Below are 22,887 nucleotides of genomic sequence, written 5' to 3'. Positions count from 1 at the left end.
AAAGACCTGGGGTTTAATTCCTTGGTATCACATACATAGAAAAGCCGGAATTGGTGCTGTGGCTCAAGTGGCAGAGTGCTAGCCTTGAGGAAAGCCCAAGGACAGTGCTCAGGCCCTGAATTCAAGCCCCAGGACTGGAAAAAAGAAAGAAAGAAAGAAAGAAAGAAAGAAAGAAAGAAAGAAAGAAAGAAAGAAAGAAAGAAAGAAAGAAAGAAAGAAAGAAAGAAAAAAAGAAAGAAAGAAAGAAAGAAAGAAAAAGAGAAAGAGAGAGAGAAAGAAAAGAAAGAAGAAATTTACAGAGAAAAATAAGAGAGAAAATAGTGCCAAAGACATATAAAAAGATGCTAATTGTATAAACACGACCCTAAAGGTCTTTCTAATTGGGTTTTAACAATCCAGGCGTTTATGTATGTTAGTCTATGTTTGTGATGTGAACAAGTAAGAAACTAATAGAAACAAAGCAAAGATGTATTAGAGTTACTTAAATTAAATGCCACCCAAGGAGGTGGCATTTAATATTACACGAAAACATTTCCTTTGGAAATTTCCTTAGTGAAACTCAGAACTTTATCTAGTTTCTTTTTGGGGGCAGGTTACAATTTTTGATGAAATTAATGTCTGTTCTATAGATGTAATATCTGTTTGAGATGTAAACAAATCAATAGAATAGGACTCTATAGATAAGCAAAAAATTTACATCTCATCAGAAGTAGAGACATTGTCATAGTTTTGCTTTTGTGCTCAGTGTGAAAACATTTACATTTGCACACTTAATTTATTTTAATGGCAAGGCTACCACTACAGGTTCATTTCAACATTCTTTTTCTCTTTGAACTAAGTGAGGTTTGAACTTGGCATCATGTGAACCTTACTTTCAGCCGTCATTTCAAAATTTTTTATTAATCTCAATATTCTGATACGAGCTGAAGATGGGAATGTGACCCAGTTAAGGCTTTAACCATCAATGTAACTTTGAGTTATTAAAAAGGCTAAATTATATAAATTCCTATACATTTTCATCTTTTCTAAATATGAAAACATTTTAGGGTTGAATATTTTCCCCCTCAAACTATCTAGTTTGCCCTACTCTAGCCCCAAAGGATTCAAGGGTATGATTGAAAAATCAATGGAATCATACAGAAAACATGGTAAAACATGTATCTTGTTGATAATACAAGTAACATGAAAGCAGTACATGAAACCAATGTGACAAAATATCTACATGTCTGACTGTTCAAGGAGGTACACTTGCTTCTTTAATGATATTAACTTAGTTGGATAACCTCCAAAAGCTCAGTGCAAGATCAAAAGCAAAAATAAAAGCTACTCATGATAGCTACTATATTTAAAAATTTTTGAAATATGTTTATATCAGGGCCAAGAGTATGGCCTAATGGTAAAGTGCTTGCTTAGTGTACATGAAGCCCTGGGTTTGATTCCTCTATACCACAAACTCAGAAAAAGCTGGAAGTGGTGCTGTGGCTGAAGTGGTAGATCATTAGCCTTTTTGTTTTCTGCCAGTCCTGGGGCTTGAACTCAGGGCCTAGGCACTGTTCTTGGACACATTTTGCTTAAGGCCAGTACTCTGCTACTTGAGCCGCAGTGCCACTTCTAGCTTTTTCTGTGTATGTGGTACTGAGGAATTGAATCCAGAGCTTTATGCATGCTAGGTGAGCAATCTATCAATAGGCCACACTCCCGGCCCTTTGCCCTGAGTTCAAGCCCAAGGACTGGAGGGTGGGGGTGGGGAAGAGTCATAAAATTAGGTGAAATGTCAATTGATAGTAAATGCTTGGGAATTGAACTTAAATGAACAAAATTCTATACTTCAATGAAAATGAAGATGTTCTCTATCTGCTTAACAAAGCAATTTGTCAGAATTCCAACATTTTTTTTCTTTAACTTAATTGCTTCTTACATATATAAACAGAACTCATGAGGCTACTAAGGCTCTAAGTTTAAGAATTTGAAGATAGGGGGCTGGGAGTTTGTCCTAGTGGTTAAAGTGCTTGCCTAGCATGCATGAAGACCCGGGTTCAATTCCTCGGCACCACATACATAGAAAAAAGCCAGAAGTGGTGCTGAGGCTCAAGTGGTAGAGCTCTAGCCTTGAGAAAATCCAAGGACAGTGCTCAGGCCCTGAGCCCAAGCCCAAGACTGGCAAAAAACAAAAACAACAACAACAACAAAAAAACAAAAACAAAACATGGATGTACTTTTTAAATATTTAGGTCGTGCTACATAATCATTAAAAGACCATTGTCTCAGAAGGATGGGTAAAACAGTCAAGGTAGCAGGGTGCTGGTGGCTCTCGCCTGCATTCCTAGCTAATTAGGAGGCTGAGATCAAGGTTCAAAGCCAACTGGGGGAGGTGGGGAGGAAGGAGGAAGGACCTGAGACTCTTATCTGTATTTAAACTCTAGAAAACAGGAAGCAAGGCTAGGCTCTAGGGTAGGGTGGTAGCCTTGAGCTGAAGAGCTCAGGAACAGCGCCCATGCCCCACCCCCCAAAAAAGTCAAGGGTGATTTGAATTTATACCCTATATAGAGTATCAAGTCGTTCCCACTAAACAGCTTTAAAGGACATTGGGAGGCAATAAAGTTTATGACTTTGCCACATGAGTTATACTTTTTCAAGTATTACTACCTATTTAAATTAACAGTGACTATAAATCCACGAAACATGCAATATTACATATTTACACTTTTCCTGTTCTCTGTCCCTAAAATGGTTCTCTTCATTTCTTGTGACTTTAATGTTCAGTATATTTCAAATAAAAATACCCTCTAAAGAAGGCAAAATAAATGAAGGAAATTCTTAGCCAGTTTTCTCACAGAAAACTTTCTTGTTTTCTTACCTTTGGACAAGTGATTTCGGTCTGCTGGATCATGATGAGAGCTGATGCTATGAGGGCGCCCTGCCTCACGTAGTTCACAGGGTCATTTGTCATTGGTTCTAGCAAATTAATTGCTTCCTGAAAGCCGTAACAGAAACAAAACCAAGAGCTTTATTTTCATCTAAAAGTACAGCAACAAATTCATTTAAGACTACCTGAAGTACAAAAGTTCAGAAATAAGGCCGGGAGTTTGGCCTAGTGGTAGAGTGCTTGCCTAGCATGCACGAAGACCCGGGTTCGATTCCTTGGTACCACATACTTAGAAAAAGCCGGAAGTGGTGCGAAGGCTCAAGTGGTAGAGCTCTAGCTTTGAGAAAAATCCAAGGACAGTGCTCAGGCCCTGAGCTTAAGCCCAGGACTGGCAAAAAAAAAAAAAAAAAAAAAAAAAAAAAAGTTCAGAAATAAGTATTGTAAATGAAAAGAAATAAGTATCGTAGAACTCGAGTGCTCCTGTCGTCAGGTAAAAGAGGTTATAAAAAAATTATGGAAGGCTGGGTGCCAAATGCTATTGGTGCTTGTGATCCTAGCTACTCAGGAGACTGAGATCTGAGGATCACAATTCAGAGTTTGCCCAGTCAGGAAAATTTATGAGACTCTTATCAACAGTTAATCACAAAAATAAGCTGAAAGTAGTAAGAGTACTACTATCTTTGAGCAAAAAAAGCTCAGGATAGCACCCAGGTTTTGAGTTTAAGTCCTAGGATCGGCATTAAAAAAAAAAAAAAGAAGAAAAAACAAATATTATGGGGGGAAAATCATATAGAGGAAATGGGATTAACCTTTTGTAAAGTACCTATTATTGTTTGGAATAGAATTTGGTGTCATGTTATCACATTACATTTCTACAATTAGGCCAAACTCCCAACCCCATCCCATTTAGTCTTAAAACACAAAAAAACTAACCATAATTAATGGAACAATCTTCATGAACAAAGAAACTCAGAGTTTAAAAGTTAAATATCTTGGCATCTGGAGTCCGGCCTAGTAGTAAGAGTGCTGGCCTAGCAAGCACGAAGACCAGGTTCAATTCCTCAGTACCAGATACGTAGAAAAAGCCAGAAGTAGTGCTGTGGTTCAAGTGGTAGAGTGCTGGCCTTGGGAAAGTCCAAGAACGGTGCTCAGGCCCTGAGTTCAAGCACCAGGACTAAAAGTTAAATATCTTGTTCAAAGTAATGTATTACTAGCCCCCAAACTTCTTCTATGTATTTAAACTCTTTCAACTATTTAGTGCAAAATAACTTCTTTAGATGATTTCACAAGCCTAATTTAAAAATTAACTTTGAAACAGTTCACAGCTAGCCCAAGCAGGAAAATTCCAGGTTATTATCATGAGTTAGCTAGCAAAAAGTTGAAAGTGGAGCTCAAGTGGTAGAGTACTAGCCGTGGGCAAAAAAGCTCAGGGACAAGACCTAGCCCCCAAATTCAAGCCCTTGAACCAGAACCAGAAATAAAAACAAAGACCAAATCAAACCAACAACAACAACAAAAAAAAACCCCTACCCTCCCACTCAAAATAAGAAAGATTCTACTTAGTATGGGAAACAAATTAATAGACTATGTATTTAATGTACTTAATTGTTGCAAATAAAAGGCAATATGCAATGGGATTTTTCTAAACTTTATTAGTTATTTCCCCAATATAACAGATTTATAAGAAAAGGATTCCTCAGTTAAATAAGGGCAATATATTTATTGCTCATCTGGTAGACTCAAAATGTATACAAGTAGGGCCAGGAATTTGACCTAGCAGTAGAATGCTTGCCTAACGTGCACAAAGTCCTGGGCTCCATTCCTCGGTAGCACATAAACACAAAAGGCCAGAAGTAGTCATGTGGCTCAAGTGGTAGAATAGTCTTGAGAAAGCCTTTAATAAACAAAACATGTACCTTGTCCTAGCATTTATCCACTGCATTTGCCCTATACAACTTCTGTAATACCCTGAAGATTTGGGAAATATCAACTACAACTTATCAATAGGAAAATACCTATGAGGGACAGAAAAATGGGATTATAGCATCACCACACTCATTTCTAGATTCGTAAATTATTTACCATGTACCTTTCATTCTAAGATAAAACCAAGAAAAGAAAGACTACATTGAATTTTTTTTTTTTCTTTCTTCCAGTTCTGGTGCATGAACTCAGGGCCTGAACACTGTCCTTGGGCTTTCTCAAGGCTAGAGCTCTACCACTTGGTAGGGCCACAGTACACCTTCCAGCTTTTGTCTATGTATCTGGTGGTACTGAGGAATCGAATCTGGGTCTTCATGCATGCTAGGCAAGCACTCTACTACTAGGCCAAACTCCCAGCCCCTGAATCTTTTTTTGGGGGGGTGGGGTGGGTGGGAAGGGAATTATTTTAGATTCTTCTACATGTGGACTTAAACTATCCTTGGGCTTTCCTCAAGGCTAGGGCTCTACCACTTGAGTCACAGCACCATTTCTGGCTTTGCTATGGATGTGGTACTGAGGAATCCAACCCGGGTCTTGGTGCATGCTGGGCAAGCATTCTCCCACTAGGCCACACTCTCGGCCTGCATTTGAATTTTTATAGTGTTGGGGACGGTGGAGTGAACACCTAGCGCATCCTAGCCATTTTTACCAATACACCACTGAACCATACTTTGCTCCTTTGTTTTTATTTTGGAACAGGGTCTGGATAAATTCTGTAGGCTGGTGTCCTAAGGCCTGAGTTTCCTGAATAGCTGGGATCACAAGCATGTACCATCAAGCACAACGTAAACATATACTGCTCTTCTTTATGAAGCAGTTATGATAAAAATCACAGTCAGATAGCTTCTGATAACCAGGTCAAACAAATTATCCAGAAACAAAGCAGACTTGTTTAAGTCTGAGTAATAAACATTTTTCATTGGATTAACTTGTCAGATTCTGTGTCTCAAAGAACATTTGCTCCTAAATATTACATTACGTGTAGAATAATCTGGAAAGAAAATCTAATTTATATTTAATGTATGAAGTCTGACATAAATGTCAATTAAAGACAGAAGAAAAAAAATGGCAAGTAAAATGTCCAATTACTTTCTTCCTTTGTATACAGAAGATATATTGTAGGGAGAAAAAAAAAATACAGGCCAGTTTCTACAAAGTGAGTTTTGTATGCCCAATGACCGCTCTCTTCATTTTTTTTTTTGGCCAAAAAGTGGGGCCGTGGAGTAGGGCAGTAGCCTTGAGCTAAAGAGCTCAGGGACAGTGCCTAGACCCAGAGTTCAATCTCCATGGCCTACGATAGGAAAAAAAAAAAAAAGTAAAAGCAAACTTTTCCAGTTAATGCACAAGAAATAAAAAACAAAGTTGTATATGTATGAAATCCCTATTCTAGATGCTGATTTTTTTTTTTCTGTACCAATTTAGACGAAGTTTAGGTAATCTCTTTGAAAATCTTGTTCCTTACCTGAAAACAAAAACAAAGCCCAGTAGTTTTGTAAAGTCAGTTCCAATTTTATAGTGCTCTGGCTTTTTTTTTTTTTGCCAGTCTTGGGCTTGGGTTCAGGGCCTGAGCACTGTCATTGAACTTTCTCAAGGCTAGCACTCTACCACTTGAGCCTCAGCACCACTTCTGGCTTTTTCTATGTATGTGGTACCAGGAATCAAACCTGGGTCTTCATGCATGTTAGGCAAGCACTCTACCACTAGGCCAAACTCCCGGCCACTCTCTTCATTTCTTTTTTGCCAGTTCTAGGGCTTGAACTGAGGGCCTGGGCTTTCTCAAAGCTAGCACTCTACTACTTGAGTCATAGTACCACTTATTTGTGTGAATGCAGTAACAAGGAACCCAGGGCTTCGTGCATGCTATGCACACATTCTACTGCTAGGCCACACTCCTGGTCCCCCTAATGACCTCTCTAATAAAACAAAAGATACATTTTTTTTTTTTTTGGTCCATCATGGGGTTTCCTGCTTGTTGTCCGTGAGCTCTTCAGCTCAAGGCTAGCGTTCTACCACTTTGAGCCTAGCACCACTTCTGGTTTTCTGGCAGTTAACTGGAGATAAGTCCCACAGACTTTTGTGCCCTGGCTGTGATCTTCACATCTCAGCCTCCTGGGTAGCTAGGATTACAGGTGCTTGGCCAAAGGATGTGTGTGTGTGTGTGTGTGTGTGTGTGTGTGTGTGTGTGTGTGTGTGTGTGTGTGTGTGTGTGTGTGTGTGTGTGTGTGTGTGTGTGTCTTGGGGCTTTTTCTATATGTGGTACTGAGGACTCAAACCTGGGTCTGCATGCATGCTAGGCAAGCACTCTACCTCCTGGCCCAGAAGATACATTTTTATATGCAAGAAACTCCTCGAAAGAAATTGTATCAAAAGAATATGTAGTTAGCAGTAATCATGTTGTTCATAAGACTTTACGTATCAGTAGTGGGAATACAAACAGCAGCTAAACAGTCAAATATCATGTGGGAATAAGGGTTATCAGGACAGGATGAAATGTCTCTGTAAGTTTTTACATAGCCCTTGCCAATATACTAAAATAAATTTATTTGATTCGTATCTTGAGTAATGTGACTAGATAAAAGTTACTAGGAAAAGTCACTTCACATTGATAAAAGGAATATCCACCAAGAGGATATAAAAATTATAAACACATACACATCAAATTTTGGTACTTCCAGCTTCATTAAACAAACACTATTGGGCATAAAAACACAGACAGACAACAACATAACAACAGTGAATGACTTCAATATTTCACCCCCACCAGAAGATAGGTCATTTAGATTTAAAAAAAAAATCTGAATTAGGGGCCGGGAATTTGGTCAAGTGGTAGAGTGCTTGCCTAGCATGCATGAAGACCAGGGCTCAATTCCTTGGTACCACATACATAGAAAAGGCTGGAAATGGTGCTGTGGCTGAAGTGGTAGAGCTGTAGCCTTGAGGAAGCCCACGGATAGGGCTCAGGCCCTGAGTTCAAGCCCCCGGACTGGCAAAAGAAAAAAAAATTAAATTACTGCAATGCTAGGGGCTCATGCCTTATAATCCTAGCTGAGATCTGAGGTCTATGATTCAGAGCCAAACTAGAAAGACAAACTCTGAAAGACTGTTTAATCTCCAATTAAAGAGCAAAAAGCTGGAAGTAGAAGTGTGACTCACGTGGTAGAGTGTCAACTTTGAGGGGAAAAACTGAGTGAGAGCATCAGGCCCTGAGTTTAAGCCCCAATATCTACCGCCACCACCAACTACTTCAGAATTAAATGATACCACAGATCAAATGGACTTAAGAGACATCTACAGAATATTCCACATAACAGCACAGAATATATTTCTTCTCAACAGTCCACAGAACAGTCTCCAAAATAAATCCTAGTTGATGACATAAATCAAGTCTTTAAAAACACAGGAAAACTGAAGCAATTTTCTCCGTTTTATCAGACCACAATGGAATAAAACTAGATATTAGCAACAAAAGATACTACAGAAAATACATGAACACATTAAAACTAAAGAGTATACATCTGAATGAGCAGTAGTCATGGAATAAACACATACTAAATCAGAAAAGTCTTGGAAAAAAAATTAAAAGCAGAACTTAATAACATTTGTGTTAGGACCGACATTATAGAACCAGAAAGTTTAAATTAATGAGCTCAAAACCAAATAATTCTGAAGCTCTTAGACAGACAGGGCAAAGCAAACCTCATATCAGGTGAAAAAAATGATAAAAATCAGAGCAGTAAATTAATGGAGACAAAAAAAGAAAGAAAAAAGAATGAACATAAGTTCATTTATTCAAAGACAAGATTGACAAGCCATTAACTTAATCAAAAGATAGAGAAAACTTAAATTAATAAAACTAGGAATGTGCTTGGCACCAGTGGCTCACGCCTATAGTTCTAGCTACTCAGGAGGCTGAGATCTGAGGACAGTTCAAAGCCAGCCAGGGTGGAAAAGTTTGTGAAAGTCTTTCCAATAAACCACTTAGAAAAAGGCAGAAGTAAAGCTGTGGTTTATGTGGTAGTGATAGCTTTCTCAAGGATGGCGTTCTGCCACTTGAGCCACAGCACCACTTCTGGCTTTTTTTGTGTTTCTAGTACTGAGGAATCAAACCCAGGTCTTCATGAATGCTGTGCAAGCACTCTACCACTAGGCCATGCTCCTGGTACAAACCCAAGACCAGCAAAATAAAATAGGAATAAAAAGGGGATATTCATAACAAACACCAATGAAATTCAGGGGACAATTAGAGAACATTTCAAAAAACTCTATTATAATAAACTGGAAATTAGACAAAATGGATAAATATCTAAAGCCATCTGGCATAGTAAAATGGAGACAATATATACAGAATTACAATAATGAACAAGATTGAAACCATAAGAGTCTCCCAACAAAGAAAAGTCCAGGGTCAGACAGCTTTACTGCTGAATTCTACCAGACATTCAAAGAAGAACCAACACTGATGCTACTGAAACTACTCCATAAAACAGAAAAGGAAAGAATGTTACAATCATTCTATGAAGCCAGTATTACCAGAATAGCCAAACTGGATAACGACACAACAGAAAAAGAAAATTCCAGACTAACTACCTTGATGATCACTATCTCAATAAAGTACTTACAATTCAAATTCAACAACACATTAAAATGGTCATGCAGCTTGGTGTAAGTGGCTTACGTCTGTAATCCTAGCTACTTAGGAGCTGAGATCTGAGGATTTGGGCTCAAAGCCGGACTGAGCATTAAAAAGTCTATGAGATTCTTAATTTCAATTAACCACCAGAAAACTGGAAGTGGTGCTGTGGCTCAAGGGGTATGGCAGTAGCTTGACCTGAAGAGCTCAGGAGAAATGCTCAGGTCCAGAATTCAAGTTCCACAACAGACCCCCCCAAAAAAAAAGGTTGTGCACCATAATCAAGTTGATTTCATTTCACTCCAGTTCACACAGTTCACACAATCCTATGTGTGCACTATCGAATATAAACAGAATAAAATACAAGAACCACGAGATCATCTTAACAGTTGCAGAAAAGGCTTTGGGCAAAATCCAACATCTTCTGATAAAAGCCATGAAGAAACTAGAAATAGATAGAACATGCCTCAACATAATAAAGAGTATATATAACAAATTTATACCTAACATCGAGTCAAATGGAGAAAAAGTAAAAACTTCTCTAAAATCAGGAATGAGACAAGGGTGTCTACTTTTTCACATTAAGAGAAAGAAAGAAAAGAGATTCAGATAGGAATGGAAGAAGTCAAGTGATCTGTATGCAGATAGGATTCTAAACTTGAGAGAGCAGTGTGGCTGCACTGCAGCAGCAGGCTACAGTCGCAAAGTTGAAGTCTTGGATCTGTATAAACACAGCCACAGGAGTGCACACAGGGACTGCTGTATTTAGATAAAGCTTCACTGTGAATTTACTGGGACTCTGGACACTGGGAACAGTGAATGTCTTTTCATAGCTGTACTGCAGCAGTGCAAGGACAGCTCCCAGCCAGGCTTCAACAACTTACCCATGCTAGAGAGGGCATGCTAGAGCCCTAACAACCAGCTGGCTCTGCCTGCCATGTGTCTCTGCAAGAGGGTGCTCAACCAAGCCCCAATAGCCTGCCAAATTCTCTGTATGGATCACAAAAACAGTGCCCACAAAAGCAGTGCTAATAGCCAAAGAAATGGTGTGTCAGGACCACAATCTTGCCGGACAGGGAGCTACCCCAAAACAGTAGGAAAAAGGGCTACAGATCTGAGTCCCATCATGCTACAGACCAACCTGCCCTAAGCAAAAGGGCTGAGAACCTCTGTCCTCCCTTCCCGTCCCGTCCCCCGCCGGCCAGCCCTGAACTACTAAGAAGAGGGCTGCAGAAGTCAAGAGAACAGCAAAGACAAAAATACTCCAACTCACCGGAACTAATACATGAACAGCTCTCCAGCACATTAGAGAATTCTCTCTTGCTCACTGGTCAATCATGGGGCTTGAACTTGGGACCTGTGCACTTGTCCCTGAGCTTTTTGCTCAAGGCGAGTGCTCTACAACTTTAAGCAACAGTGCCATTTTTTTTTTCCTGGTGGTTAACTGGAAGCAAGAGTCTCACAGACTTTGCTGCTTGGACTGGCTTCAAACCACAATCCTTAGATCTCAGCTTCCTAAGTAGACAGGATTATAGGTCTTTGCCACCAGTGCCCAATTCCCCCCCCCCCTCTCTCTCTCTCTCGTTAATGCACTTAATCAGGTTTATCTGTTGTTTCGTTCACCTCACTTTTTTCTTCTGTTTCCATTGCCTCTTTTTACCTGGCTTAGGTTGTTTAGAGTTGGCTACAGCAGCGTTTAGACCTTGAGACTCACGGCTTCTGAACTTCAGTGGAGTAGACTGCATAGTTTCTTTCTTTCTCTTACTATTCTAGTCTTATATACTCATCCCTTCCCCTCTTTTCCTTCTTCTTCCTTTTCCTTCCACTATAATCAAGAACTGCATTTCCCCATCGATCTCTCTTGCGAACTATTACATCTCCATTCTTTCCTTACCCTATCCATAAAAAAGCTCTTAGATCTGATTAATGCTGTAAGCAAAGTACCATGACTCAAAATCCATATACAAAACTCAGCTTTTAAACTAATAGACTGAAAAACAATTAAGACAACAATCTCATTCACAATAACCTCAGCAAGGACATATTTAACTAAGGTGAAAAAAACAACTCTATTAAAAAAAAAAAAAAAACCCTGGGGGGAAAACAAGATGAGAGGAGGGGGTGGGGAGAGGGAAATGGGGACAAAAACATGTGAAGGGATATCAGTGTGTGAGAAGTAATGCACCTTCTATCTGGCGAATATAACTGCAACCCCGCTATACATTACAATTTAGAAAAAGTAAAAAAACCCAAAAAACAAAAAACTATAGAATACTGAAGAAAAGCTGAAGACACTAGAAGATGGAAAGATCTCCATTTTCACAGATTAGAAAAACACTGTGAAAGTAATCACCCTACTAAAAACCCACTTAAAGCAATCTCTGTCAAAATTCCAATTACCACTGAAACAGAATTCACACAGCAGCACCAAAGACTAGCAATTTTGAGCAGAAAGCAATGGTGATAGTATCACAATGTCCCACTTCAAATTACACTACCAAGTTATTATAACCAAAACAGCATGATATCAGGTAGAAAAGCAGACACAAAGACATATGGAATAAAAGGCCCAGAAATAAGCTCATATAGCTATAGCCTTTTGATTCTCGATAAAAACATATATTGGAAGTAGAAGTAGAAACTTTACAGGTTGATTAAGAGTATTATACAGGAAATAGGAACAGGACCGTTAACCCTGTTCCTGCTTGTCTCACATTGTTGTTGAGTTACTTATTCTGTGAGTTGCATTGATCTAACCATATCAAATTATGTTAAATGATTACATATCTTTCTTGATTATATTGATTTTCTTACTCTGGTCTGCATCCCTAACTCTCTATTACCAGTTTTGTTTGTGTGTACTTTAGCTGGCTTTCTTTGACCTGGAAAAATTCATGAAGTTGTGATTCTTTTATTTTTATTATCTGTAAGTAGTTGTGCAAAGAGATTTCAGTTCAGTGTATAAGTTTATAAGTACCATTTATAAACTTGATCAATGTTATCCCTTTCTGTTGCTTATTAATTCTTTAAAAATATGTAGAAACGTAACGCTATTTGGTTCCTCCTTCATGGAGAACTGTAGCTAAATGTTTTTACAATAATTTGAACTACATCTATTGGATAGCACAAGATTTAGCAGCGAGATAAAAGCTGGATGAAAACATGTAGTTTCAAAGGGTTTTGTTTCATATTTCTCCAACTTACCCTTTAAATATTACTGTCTATGCAACAAGCATCAGTAATGTTTTGGTAGTACTAATTTTGTGGTCATTGTTACTCGTCAATAAATTTATTTTCATTTATACTTGAGTGTTTTAAACCTTTTTTTAAATACTGTGTGAACTGTGGAACATTTCTGTCTTTTATATTGAAGTAATTAAAGATTAAAAAACCTAAAAAAAACCCATATATTGGAAAAAAGACAGCTTTTTTTTTTTTTAAGTTTCTTGGAAAATTAGATAGCTACATGTAGAAGTCTGAAACTGGGTCCTTATATATCACTCTGTATGAAAGTCAATTTAAAGTGGATCAAAGACCTGAAATTTTGGAACTACTATAAGAAAACATAGGCATGTGCCTATCAGAGGCAAAGTGTGACTATTTTGTAGATACTATGAAGACTACTTGTTCATCAATAGGGAGTTGTGGAGGTAGTAGAGAGGGGTGATGTTGGTCAAAATAAAAATAAAAATAAGTTCTGGTGCAGAATGGATAGCAGGGTGAATACAGATAACGACTATGTACTGTGTATTCTTAAGCACAAGAAGCATAGATTTAGCATGCTTTCACCATAAAAATGTGTGAGAAGGTAGACATGTTTAACCCGATTCCAACATTATGAACATGGCACCTCATTAATGACAGTTTTAGCCACGACCAAAGGCTCACACTTATAACAGCTAATCGTGAGGCTAAGATATAAGGATCACAGGGGCAACGCCAGTCCAGGAAGTGCCTATTAGATTTGAGACTCTCACCAATTAGACAGCAAAAAAAGAGAACTGGTGGTATGGCTCAGATGGTAGAGCACCACTAAATAAAAGCATGAGGTCCTGAGTTCAAGACCCAGTGCTGGCATAAACAATTTGCTTTTATTTACTTTTTAGTTGGTTGTGGGGTTTGAACTCAGAGCTGAACACTATCCCTATATTTTTGTGTTCAAGGCTGGCCCTATACAACTTTGAGCTATGGCACCACCTCTGATTTTCTGGTGGTTAATTAGAAATAAGAGTCTCATGTATTTTCCTGCTTGGGCTGGCTTTGAACTGTGATCCTTAGATCTCAGCCTTAGTAACTAGTATTACAGACACAAGCCTCCAGCACCTAACTATATGAGCTGATTTTGTTGGCTTCAGGTAAGAATCATGTTTTTTCTAATATCAATTATACAATTAAACACTGAAAATACCCATGTAAATGACCAGACCAGTTCTTTAAAGGATGAAAAAAAAAAAAAGCTAGTTTATTTTATTGTATTTCTATATCATTCTCTCCCCACCACCAAAAAGAAAAATGAGTGATTTCAAACAGAGACTCACTGTTATTGTTTCAGAAAAAGCATTTCATGTAATGTGACTTTGGGCCTTCCCACAAAGCACTGAGAGAGTACTAGGAAGCTGTATGAGCCAAGTTTGGTCTTAGACATCAGACCACTCTTATATTTATACAGCTGTTACATAAACTTCTCTACAAGGAAAAACAGTCTGGCGCCAGGAAAGAACCCACCCCACTGGCTTTGAGCTTTACCTTGTTTCCTGTGCCAGCACAGCAGATCCCCAGGGCCATCGCCGCTCCGTAGCGCACATGAGGGTTGTAACTCTCTGACAACAAAGAAACCACACTGGGGCACTGTTCAGGGGTCCTGAGGAGAAACAGAGTATGACGGCATGGTTATAGGCAACAAGTCATAAATAAAATGGGAAGAACTTTAATTTTTTTTTGTTTTAAAGCTATGGGTATCAAAGTCATTGACAAATAAATTGCAGAATTAAGACTTCCCACAATTCTAATTGCTGATAGTGGAAATATATCTTCAACCACAGCTTTGCACTCCAGTCATTCTCTGGTTCCCTCTACAGAGACAAATGGCCATGTAAGGGATAACATACTGCTCCATATCCACTTTCCTAGTCACTACGCCTTCTGTTCCAGAAGTCATGTCATAGAGACTGCTAGATGTTTCCAGAGGTGCATGAAAGACCATTTTAAATACTGTAGTGTTATCCTACTTATATACCAAGGTGGTTAGTACAAGACTTAGGTAACTGTTTTTTTTTTTAATTTATTTTAATTTTTTGTCTGTGGGTGGGGCTTGAACTCTGGGCCTGGGCACTATCCCTGAGCTCTTCAGCTCAAGACTACTACTCTACCCCTTGAGCCACAGTACCACTTCCAGTTTTCTAGTGGTTAATTGGAGATAAGAGTCTCATGGACTTTAGTGCCCAGGCTGGCTTTGAACCTCAATCCTCAGATCTCAGCCTCCTAAGTAGCTACAGTTATAGGCGTGAGCCACCGTGTCTGTCAACTGTTTTCTTTTCTTTTCTTTTTTTTTTTTTTTTTGCAAGTCCTGGGCTTGAGCTCAGGGCCTGAGCACTGTCCTTGGACTTTCTCAAGGCTAGAGCTCTACCACTTGAGCCTCAGCACCACTTCTGGCTTTTTTCTATGTATGTGGTACCAAGGAATCGAACCCGGGTCTTCGTGCATGCTAGGCAAGCACTTTAACCACTAGGCCAAACTCCCGGCCCATCAACTGTTTTTTATATTTTAGTAAATGATAAAGTTTTTTTCTCCCTCTAATGCTCCCCACATTTTTCATATTTCTAGCAATGGTAAGAAGAGGCCAAACCTGACTAATAGAATCCTGACTCTCCTTTCCTGTTCCAGTGGCTAACCCTGTGAGTCTGCAGGACTAGGATAGTCAAGACAAGAAGGTAAGATGGAAACTCTAGGAAACTAGGAATATTGTGATTCGGAACCTTGGAGGAGGTATTTTTCACTATTCTACAAGATACTATAAAAATATATACTGTGGGTGCTGGTGGCTCATGCCTGTAAATCCAAGCTATTCAGGAGGCTGAGATTTTTTGGGGGGGAGGGGGAGGAGGGAAATCAAAGCAAGCCCAGGCAGAAAATTCCACCACAGCCCATCTCCAAAATAAATAATAAAACACTGGCTAGAGGCATGGCTTAAGTGCTAAGAGTGCCTTAACAAGTAAACAAGCTGAGTGAGCCCAAGGCCCTGAGTTCAACCGCCAGTACAAGAAAAAGAAAAAAAAAGGGCAAAAAAAGTAAACGCACTGGGCGTGATAGCTCACGTCAGTAATCCTAGCTACTCAAGAGGTTGAGATCTGAGGATCGAGGTTCAAAGCCAGCCCAGGCACTAAGGAATGTGAGACTCTTATCTCCAATTAACCAGCAGAAAATGAGAAGTGGGGCCATGGAGTAGGGCAGTAGCCTTGAGGTAAAAAGCTCAGGGACAGTGCCTAGACCCAGAGTTCGAGCTCCATGGCCTACAATAGAAAAAAAAAAAAAGTAAAAGCAAACTTTTCCAGTTAATGCACAAGAAATAAAAAACAAAGTTGTAAATGTATGAAATCCCTATTCTAGATCCTGATTTTTTTTTTGCTGTACCAATTTAGATGAAGTTTAAGTAATCTCTTTGAAAATCTTGTTCCTTGCCTGAAAACAAAACAAAACCCAGTAGTTTTGTAAATTCAGTTCCAATTTCATAGTGCTCTGGCTTTTAAAAGTGAACCATAGATTTAAATCAACGCCCTTACCCTTATTTCAGGACAACTTTAATGAATAATACTCCTGTGGAATAAACAGGACACCACAAAGAATACTGGAGAGTTTCCACAACCTAAAATTGACATCACCATCATACAACTTTTTCTACTCCCAATCAAACTATGAATTTAAAGCTCTTCCTGGGCCAGTAGTGGTAAAGTGCATGCCTATCATGCACAAAGCCCTGGGTTCAATACTACATATACAGAAAAGGCTGGAATTGGTGCGGTAGCTCAAGTGGCAGAGTGCTAGCCTTGAGAAAACCCAAAGACAGTGCCCAGGTCCTGAGTTAAAGCCCCAATACTGGCAAAATAATAATAATAATGATGATGATGATGATGATGCTCTTCCCATAACTGATACCTAAATCCTGATAAATTCACATTTTTTTTCACCCAATTACCAATAGAATCACTGAAGACTCAGGTCCCAAGAATTAAGGGGTGAGATTGAATACTCTACATAACTATAATTTTTTAAAAATTACTTAGTAAGAAGCAAAGAGATTCAAACTCAATTTATAGACTTCACCAACGAGAATCTTCTTTTAGGTTTAATGTATAAGAAATACACCAAGCCCTTTGTATCCTTTCCTCTCAATTTATAATTCTGCTAAGAAATAAAAACCAGGGATAATTTTAACATACACATGAGCAATAGTTCATAAAGGCTAACCAAGTGTTTTTAATTTAAACACTGAGTAGAGTATCTCTCAAGGGCTCAGGAAGAGCACACAGGTGAGATGTGTGCTGGGACTTGGTAGAAGGAGCTATTGAACACAAAGATAAATGTGAACAAAGAAAAAATAATGGCGTAAACTATTAATGAGACAAAACATTGAAAATAAAACACTGGGAATACTGACACAGTGGGTATCAAAGCTTTTTAATAGCATTCTCCAACTCCCTGAACCTTCTACTTTGTCAAACCAATTCTAGTGAATATGTCAGTCTCCATTCCAGTGGATGTGTCACTTTATTTTCCAGTATTCTGCTTTTTCCTATGTCCCACTTTTGCTCATGCTATAATCTGTTTAAGTCTTGCTAATGAAGCATATGTATGCTTTATGTGTACATTTGCACTACCAGGCTACTTGTCCCAAAGACCAAATGAGATCATGCATGTGGAAGAGTTCTGAAATATACATGCAGTACTAGATAAATACATATTATTTGTGGCAGTCTCTCTGAATTGTTATACCTCAAGGATAGGTCTGGTGAATCATACTTACTGAGTGCTCGTGATTCATAAACTGGTGGGTTTAAATGCTAACAAACATTCAGGAAGAATGGGTTCTGATTTAAGCTCACTTAGGTCTTGTTAGTGACTATTTGCCAATCATTTGATAATGAGGATTCTAAATCACTTTTGGGATAAGAGTCACTCCTCCTAACGCCCTAGCCTCTGTCATAATGTGTAGAAGCTATTTTGGAAGTCTGGTATTCCCATATAAAGAAAGAAATGTATCCTTTTGGGATTTAAATTTTAGTTTACATAGTATTATGTAAAGAAAATGGGGAAAAAATCTTATTACTTTCACATGTATAAGCAGCAACAGTAAAAGGAGTACATTAGTCCCAAGTATGTAATTGACTTTATAATGTAAAGCTGTTATTTTGTGCTTTAAAAAAAGGAAATACACACTGAAATAAGAACCAAAATCTGGTTTTGTGTTTCAGTAAAATTTCTTGGCTTGTAGCTAACAGCTATTTTGCCAGTGTTGCTATTTGAACAAGCCTTTCACAAAGCAAAGACCGTTCAAGACCATGTGCCCCAGTCACTGACATACTACCCAACCATAAAGTGCACATATCAATTTCTTTCTTTCAACATTCTGGCTTTTAACTACTTTTTTTTATTGACTATTTTCTGTCACCCCAACATGAAATCATGTCCATAAATGAAGACATTTTCAAGAGTGTGGTATCTTTTTTCTCCTCACCCATCTTCATTAATAGGAAAAACACAGCAATACATGCACACATGCAGAAACATTCTTCCTAACAAGGATCATCACAAAGTAAGTTTTTTTGCCAGTCCTGGGACTTGAACTCAGGGCCTGAGCACTGTCCTTGGGCTTTCTCAAGGCTAGTGCTCTACCACTTGAGCCACAGCACTACTTCTGGCTTTTCCTATATATGTGGTACTAGGAATTGAACCCGGGACTTTGTGCATGCTAGGCAAGCACTCTACCACTAGGCCAAATTCCTGGCCCCATAAAATAAATTTTGTAGTTAGAAACCTTAGGATAGTTCCCTGGCAGAACTCCTAATATATAATAATTTTCATTCAGTTATTAAGTTTCACAATGTCAGACTACAAACAACACATTCCTGTTGTGTTGTGTACATGCCTCTATTTAAGTCCTTTGTACTCTCTAGCAGATTCAAAAATTGAACAGTATCCTGAATGATGTAAGAGCCTGTTGGATATTTAAAACAAAATATGTCAGAGATGCTACAGTCAATTTAAAAAAAGAGGAAGAAAGGGCACCCCCACAATGACACTCAGTTACATAATCCCCACAGCCAGCCATATCCAGTGGAATCCTTATTATCTCCATAAATGTCCTCTAACTTTCCTTTTTCTTTTGTTTATTATGGTAGAAAGAACAAAGGAATAAGACTCAGAAAGAGTTGGACTCTGATTTTAGTACAGCCATTTATTAATAGTGACAAGCACTGAATCTCTCTGAGGCTTATTTGTTTCATCCATAAAATTTAGTATCTGCTCCCTTTCATGCTTGCTGCAGAGAGCTGATAGTGTAGTAGAATAAAATACTATGCCACATCACTTAGGCAAAGAACCAGAAACTGGCTTCCGACCAGAACCAGGAATTTGTTAATATACTGTAGTTTGAGGATATTTTTTTGGGGGGGTGGGTGCGGGTGGAGGTGTCCATCCTGGGGTTTGAACTAAGGAGCTGGGTTGCTGTCCCTGAGCTTTTTTGTTCAAGGCTAGTGGTCTAACATTTGAACCATAGCTCTACTTATGGCTTTTCAATGGTTAATTGGAGACAGGTCTCAGAATTTCCTGCCAAGGTTGACTCTAAACTGCAATTTTCAGATCTGTGCCTCCTGAGAAGCTAGGTTTATAAGCATAAACCAGCAATGCCCTGCTATATTTACATTTACATCTATACTTATATTTAGGAGTCTGATCTCTAGATTTCTTCATCTTTTTTTTTTTAGAAAGAGCTAATATAGACATTATTCTTAAGCCAACTACAAAATAAAACTCATTCCTCGCCCTGTTCCATCCTAGTTATCAGCACTTGAACTCAGAGCATCAGTTTCTTGCCCTGATTGCTTGCTTCCACAACTCTATCTGGTGAAGTCTCTTCTGCCCGGGCTAGATCTGAACCTTGATTCTCTGGGTTTTAGTTGCCCAAGTAGCCAGGATTACAAGCAAAGCCACAAATGCCTAACTCAAATACTAAAAGCCTAATGTAGAACAAGAAGATTACAATAAAGACTGAAATAGGTTTTGTAAAGACTATGAACTAAAAATCATTTTTAAAACATCAGTCACTTTCAATCTAATAATTCCAACTCAGACACATTCTTTAGAAAAAAATAAATGTTAAGACAAGGAATGACATGTTCATTAATAAAATAACTTAAGACATTCATCTCTTCAAGAATATAATAAAATCATAATATTATGTTTATTTCAATGTTCCAGCAGGCAGCCCTGAAAGGACAAAGGCATGTTTCTAAGCAATGATTAGAATGCAAACACTCACTGAAAGCCAAATTTGTGCACATTAATCTTTACACACAAAAATCACATATGGTGTATATGTGTATAATTTTTTTAAAGTAATGCCTAATAACCTCAGAGATGATAAGCTTATATCACCATTTGCAACCTATAATGAACCAATGGATCACAGATTGGTTATCAAGAAATAACATCACCAGCTGGGTGAGGTGGTTCATGCTTATAATCCTAGCTTCTCAGGAGGCTGAGATCTGAGGATCACTGTTCAAAAGCCATCCTTGGCACTAAAAATTGAGATTCTTATCTCCAATTAACGACTAGAAAATTGGAAGTGGCACTGTGGCTTAAGGGTAGGGCAGAAGTCTGAAGCTGAAGAGCTCAGGAGCAGCGCCTAGGCCCAGAGTCCAAGCCCCAGGACTAGCCAAAAAAAGAAAGAAAAAAAAAGAAATAACATCACCAAAACAAAAATAACTACATCTTATATATACCATCAATCTTAAATTTATAGGAAAATGGTGAGCGACAACTTGAACTGAATCTGAACATGGTCAACCTAGAGTTAACGTAGACATCTCTATTGTATGACATGAGAATCCAGTGCAGTGAAGCTGGCAAGCTGCATTCCTAGGATAGATGTATTAATGTCAGAGCTCTGGAGAAAAGCATACTGGATTCACATAGAACTGTGGTTGGTTTTACCTCCAGTACAAGGGCTGGCCTTTATTTCATTTGACTCAGGGTTCCAAGGCTATAGCACCCTACCAATAGATGCCTGGGGCCAGGGGTATTCAAATATGCAATGAACAGGCTGGAAAGCTGGTGAAACAAGAGGTTTAGAAAGGAGGTAAATGGGGGCAATGAGGACTTTAAGAAGCTCCCTGCCTGTCAGCAGAACAAAGACCACAGGCATAGCCAGAGTTGGATGTTTGTCCAGAAAGGGCTTGAAAATCTCTTACCTTTTACCGCAGGCTCCACATAAGCAGGAGGTAAAGATGGAGCAGAGCACAGTGCAAGTGCCTGGCGTGGCTTAAATGGATGCCCCAGAAGAGGGTCAACCAGCAAAACTAGGAGATTTCCTTCTTCCCTTCCTCTCTCCCTCCCTCCCTCCCTCGCTGGCTCCCTCCCTCCTTCTTTTTTTGGCAAAGATGTTTAAGAATTCTGTCAAAACACCAGCTCATAAATGAAGGAAGTAGTGACAATGACCAAGAAGCACTGTACTTGTAACCTGACTTACAGAATTGTAACCTCATTGTACAACTACTTAATAATGATAATGAAAACAATGGCGCACCACTAAGTTAATAGAGCACAGACTCCAGTGGCCACACGCAACAATGAATGCACACTTATTACAATATAAAAATACTTTGGAAAAAAAAAGTATTTTGAAAATGTTACTAAGCAAACAACATTCCACAAGAAAAACAAATCTATAGAAGAGAAGATAATCTGATTTCCTGACTTGCCACATTATAATGTTCAAACTGTTTGATTATCAACAAAATTTATGAGGCATGCATAGAAATATGTCCACTCACAGGAAAAAATAAATTAACAAATTATTCCAGAGGAAGCCCAGGCTTTGGGTGTAAATCATTTTAAATAAAATCATGGAGGGCCGGGAGTTTGGCCTAGTGGTTAAAGTGCTTGCCTAGCATGCATGAAGACCCGGGTTCTATTCCTCGGTACCACATACATAGAAAAAAGCCGGAAGTGGTGCTGAGGCTCAAGTGGTAGAGCTCTAGCCTTGAGAAAGTCCCTGAGCTCAAGCCCAGGACTGGCAAAAAAAAAAAAAAAAAAAAAAATACATGGTGCCAAATAAAGTGCATATTTCCTTGTGAAAACGGAAAATATTAAAAAAATAAAATAAAATAAAATCATGGAGTCAGGTGTCAGTGGTTCGTGTCTGTAATTTTAGTTACTCAGGAAGCTAAGATCTGAGGTTTGAGACTTAGAGCCAGATGAAGCAGAAAAGACCATGAGGAATGGAGTGGGACTAAAGTGGTAGACAGACTGGTAGCCCTGAGTGAAAAGGCTAAGTCCTGAGTTCAAACTCTAGTCCTGGCTTGATAAATACATACATATTTATATACATATATACATACATACATACATACATACATACATACATACAGTCAAGAACGAACTCTAAAGAAATTGGGAGAACAAAATATCACCAAATAAAAAGAGAAGTATCAACTCAACAAAGGAAGAAATAGAACAAGCAAAACAAATTCTACAGCTGAAAAGCTCAACAACTGACACAAAAAGTTTAATAGCAGCACTGAGCAGTCAGAAGGAACAACCAAGTAGGCCTAGTGGGAGATGACTGTAATAATCCCAGTACTTAAAAGGCTGAGTCAAGGAAGAGTCTATGCTGAGATTGGAACCAACTTGGACTACATAGTAGGGTACCAATGACTGTGATGAAGACAAAGAAGAGGAAGAACAAAGGCAATGAATATGATAACAGAGATAATAACCAATGATTTTAAAGACAGATCAACTGAAGCTACTCTGAAAAGCAGAAAGAAAAAATTAAAAGGAACAGAGCCTAGGATGTCTATGGTGGGTCAGGATATTTATGGTTTGGCCTACAGGTGGAGTGCTTGCCTAGCAAGTACTTGGTTTTGATTCCTTGGTTAATTACCACATACACAGAAAAAACCAGAAATGGTGCTATGGCTCAAGTCGTAGAGTGCTAGGCTTGAAAAAAATCAAGGACAGTGCCTTGGCTCTGAGTTCAAGCCCCCAGGACTGGCTAAAAAAAAATCTGTGGGAAACCATCCAATTTTCTGATATATGTGTAATGGAGTCCTGAAAAGAAGGGAGGAAGTTCGGAAATAATGACCTCAAACTTCTAAAATCTGATGAAATACAAATTAAATTCCAAGCA

General features: G+C 38.6%; 1 protein-coding gene across 1 annotated transcript in view; it reads right to left on the bottom strand.

Moving 5' to 3' along the window:
• Positions 1-22,887, bottom strand: part of Psmd1 (proteasome 26S subunit, non-ATPase 1) — a 104,063-nt gene that overhangs the window by 20,658 nt on the left and 60,518 nt on the right. The window contains exons 17-18 of the mRNA XM_090355020.1: positions 14,226-14,340; positions 2,858-2,974 (exon numbers count right to left, since the gene is read on the bottom strand). Of these exons, the coding sequence (XP_090211146.1) occupies positions 2,858-2,974; positions 14,226-14,340 (232 nt within the window). The remainder of the gene's footprint in view (positions 1-2,857; positions 2,975-14,225; positions 14,341-22,887) is intronic.

Source organism: Megascapheus bottae, chromosome 21 (genome assembly GCF_031878675.1).
Source record: "Megascapheus bottae isolate mThoBot1 chromosome 21, mThoBot2.hap1, whole genome shotgun sequence".
Taxonomy (NCBI): domain Eukaryota; kingdom Metazoa; phylum Chordata; class Mammalia; order Rodentia; family Geomyidae; genus Megascapheus; species Megascapheus bottae.
Note: the sequence above shows the minus strand (reverse complement) of the source record. Positions and strands in the feature narration are given on the sequence as shown.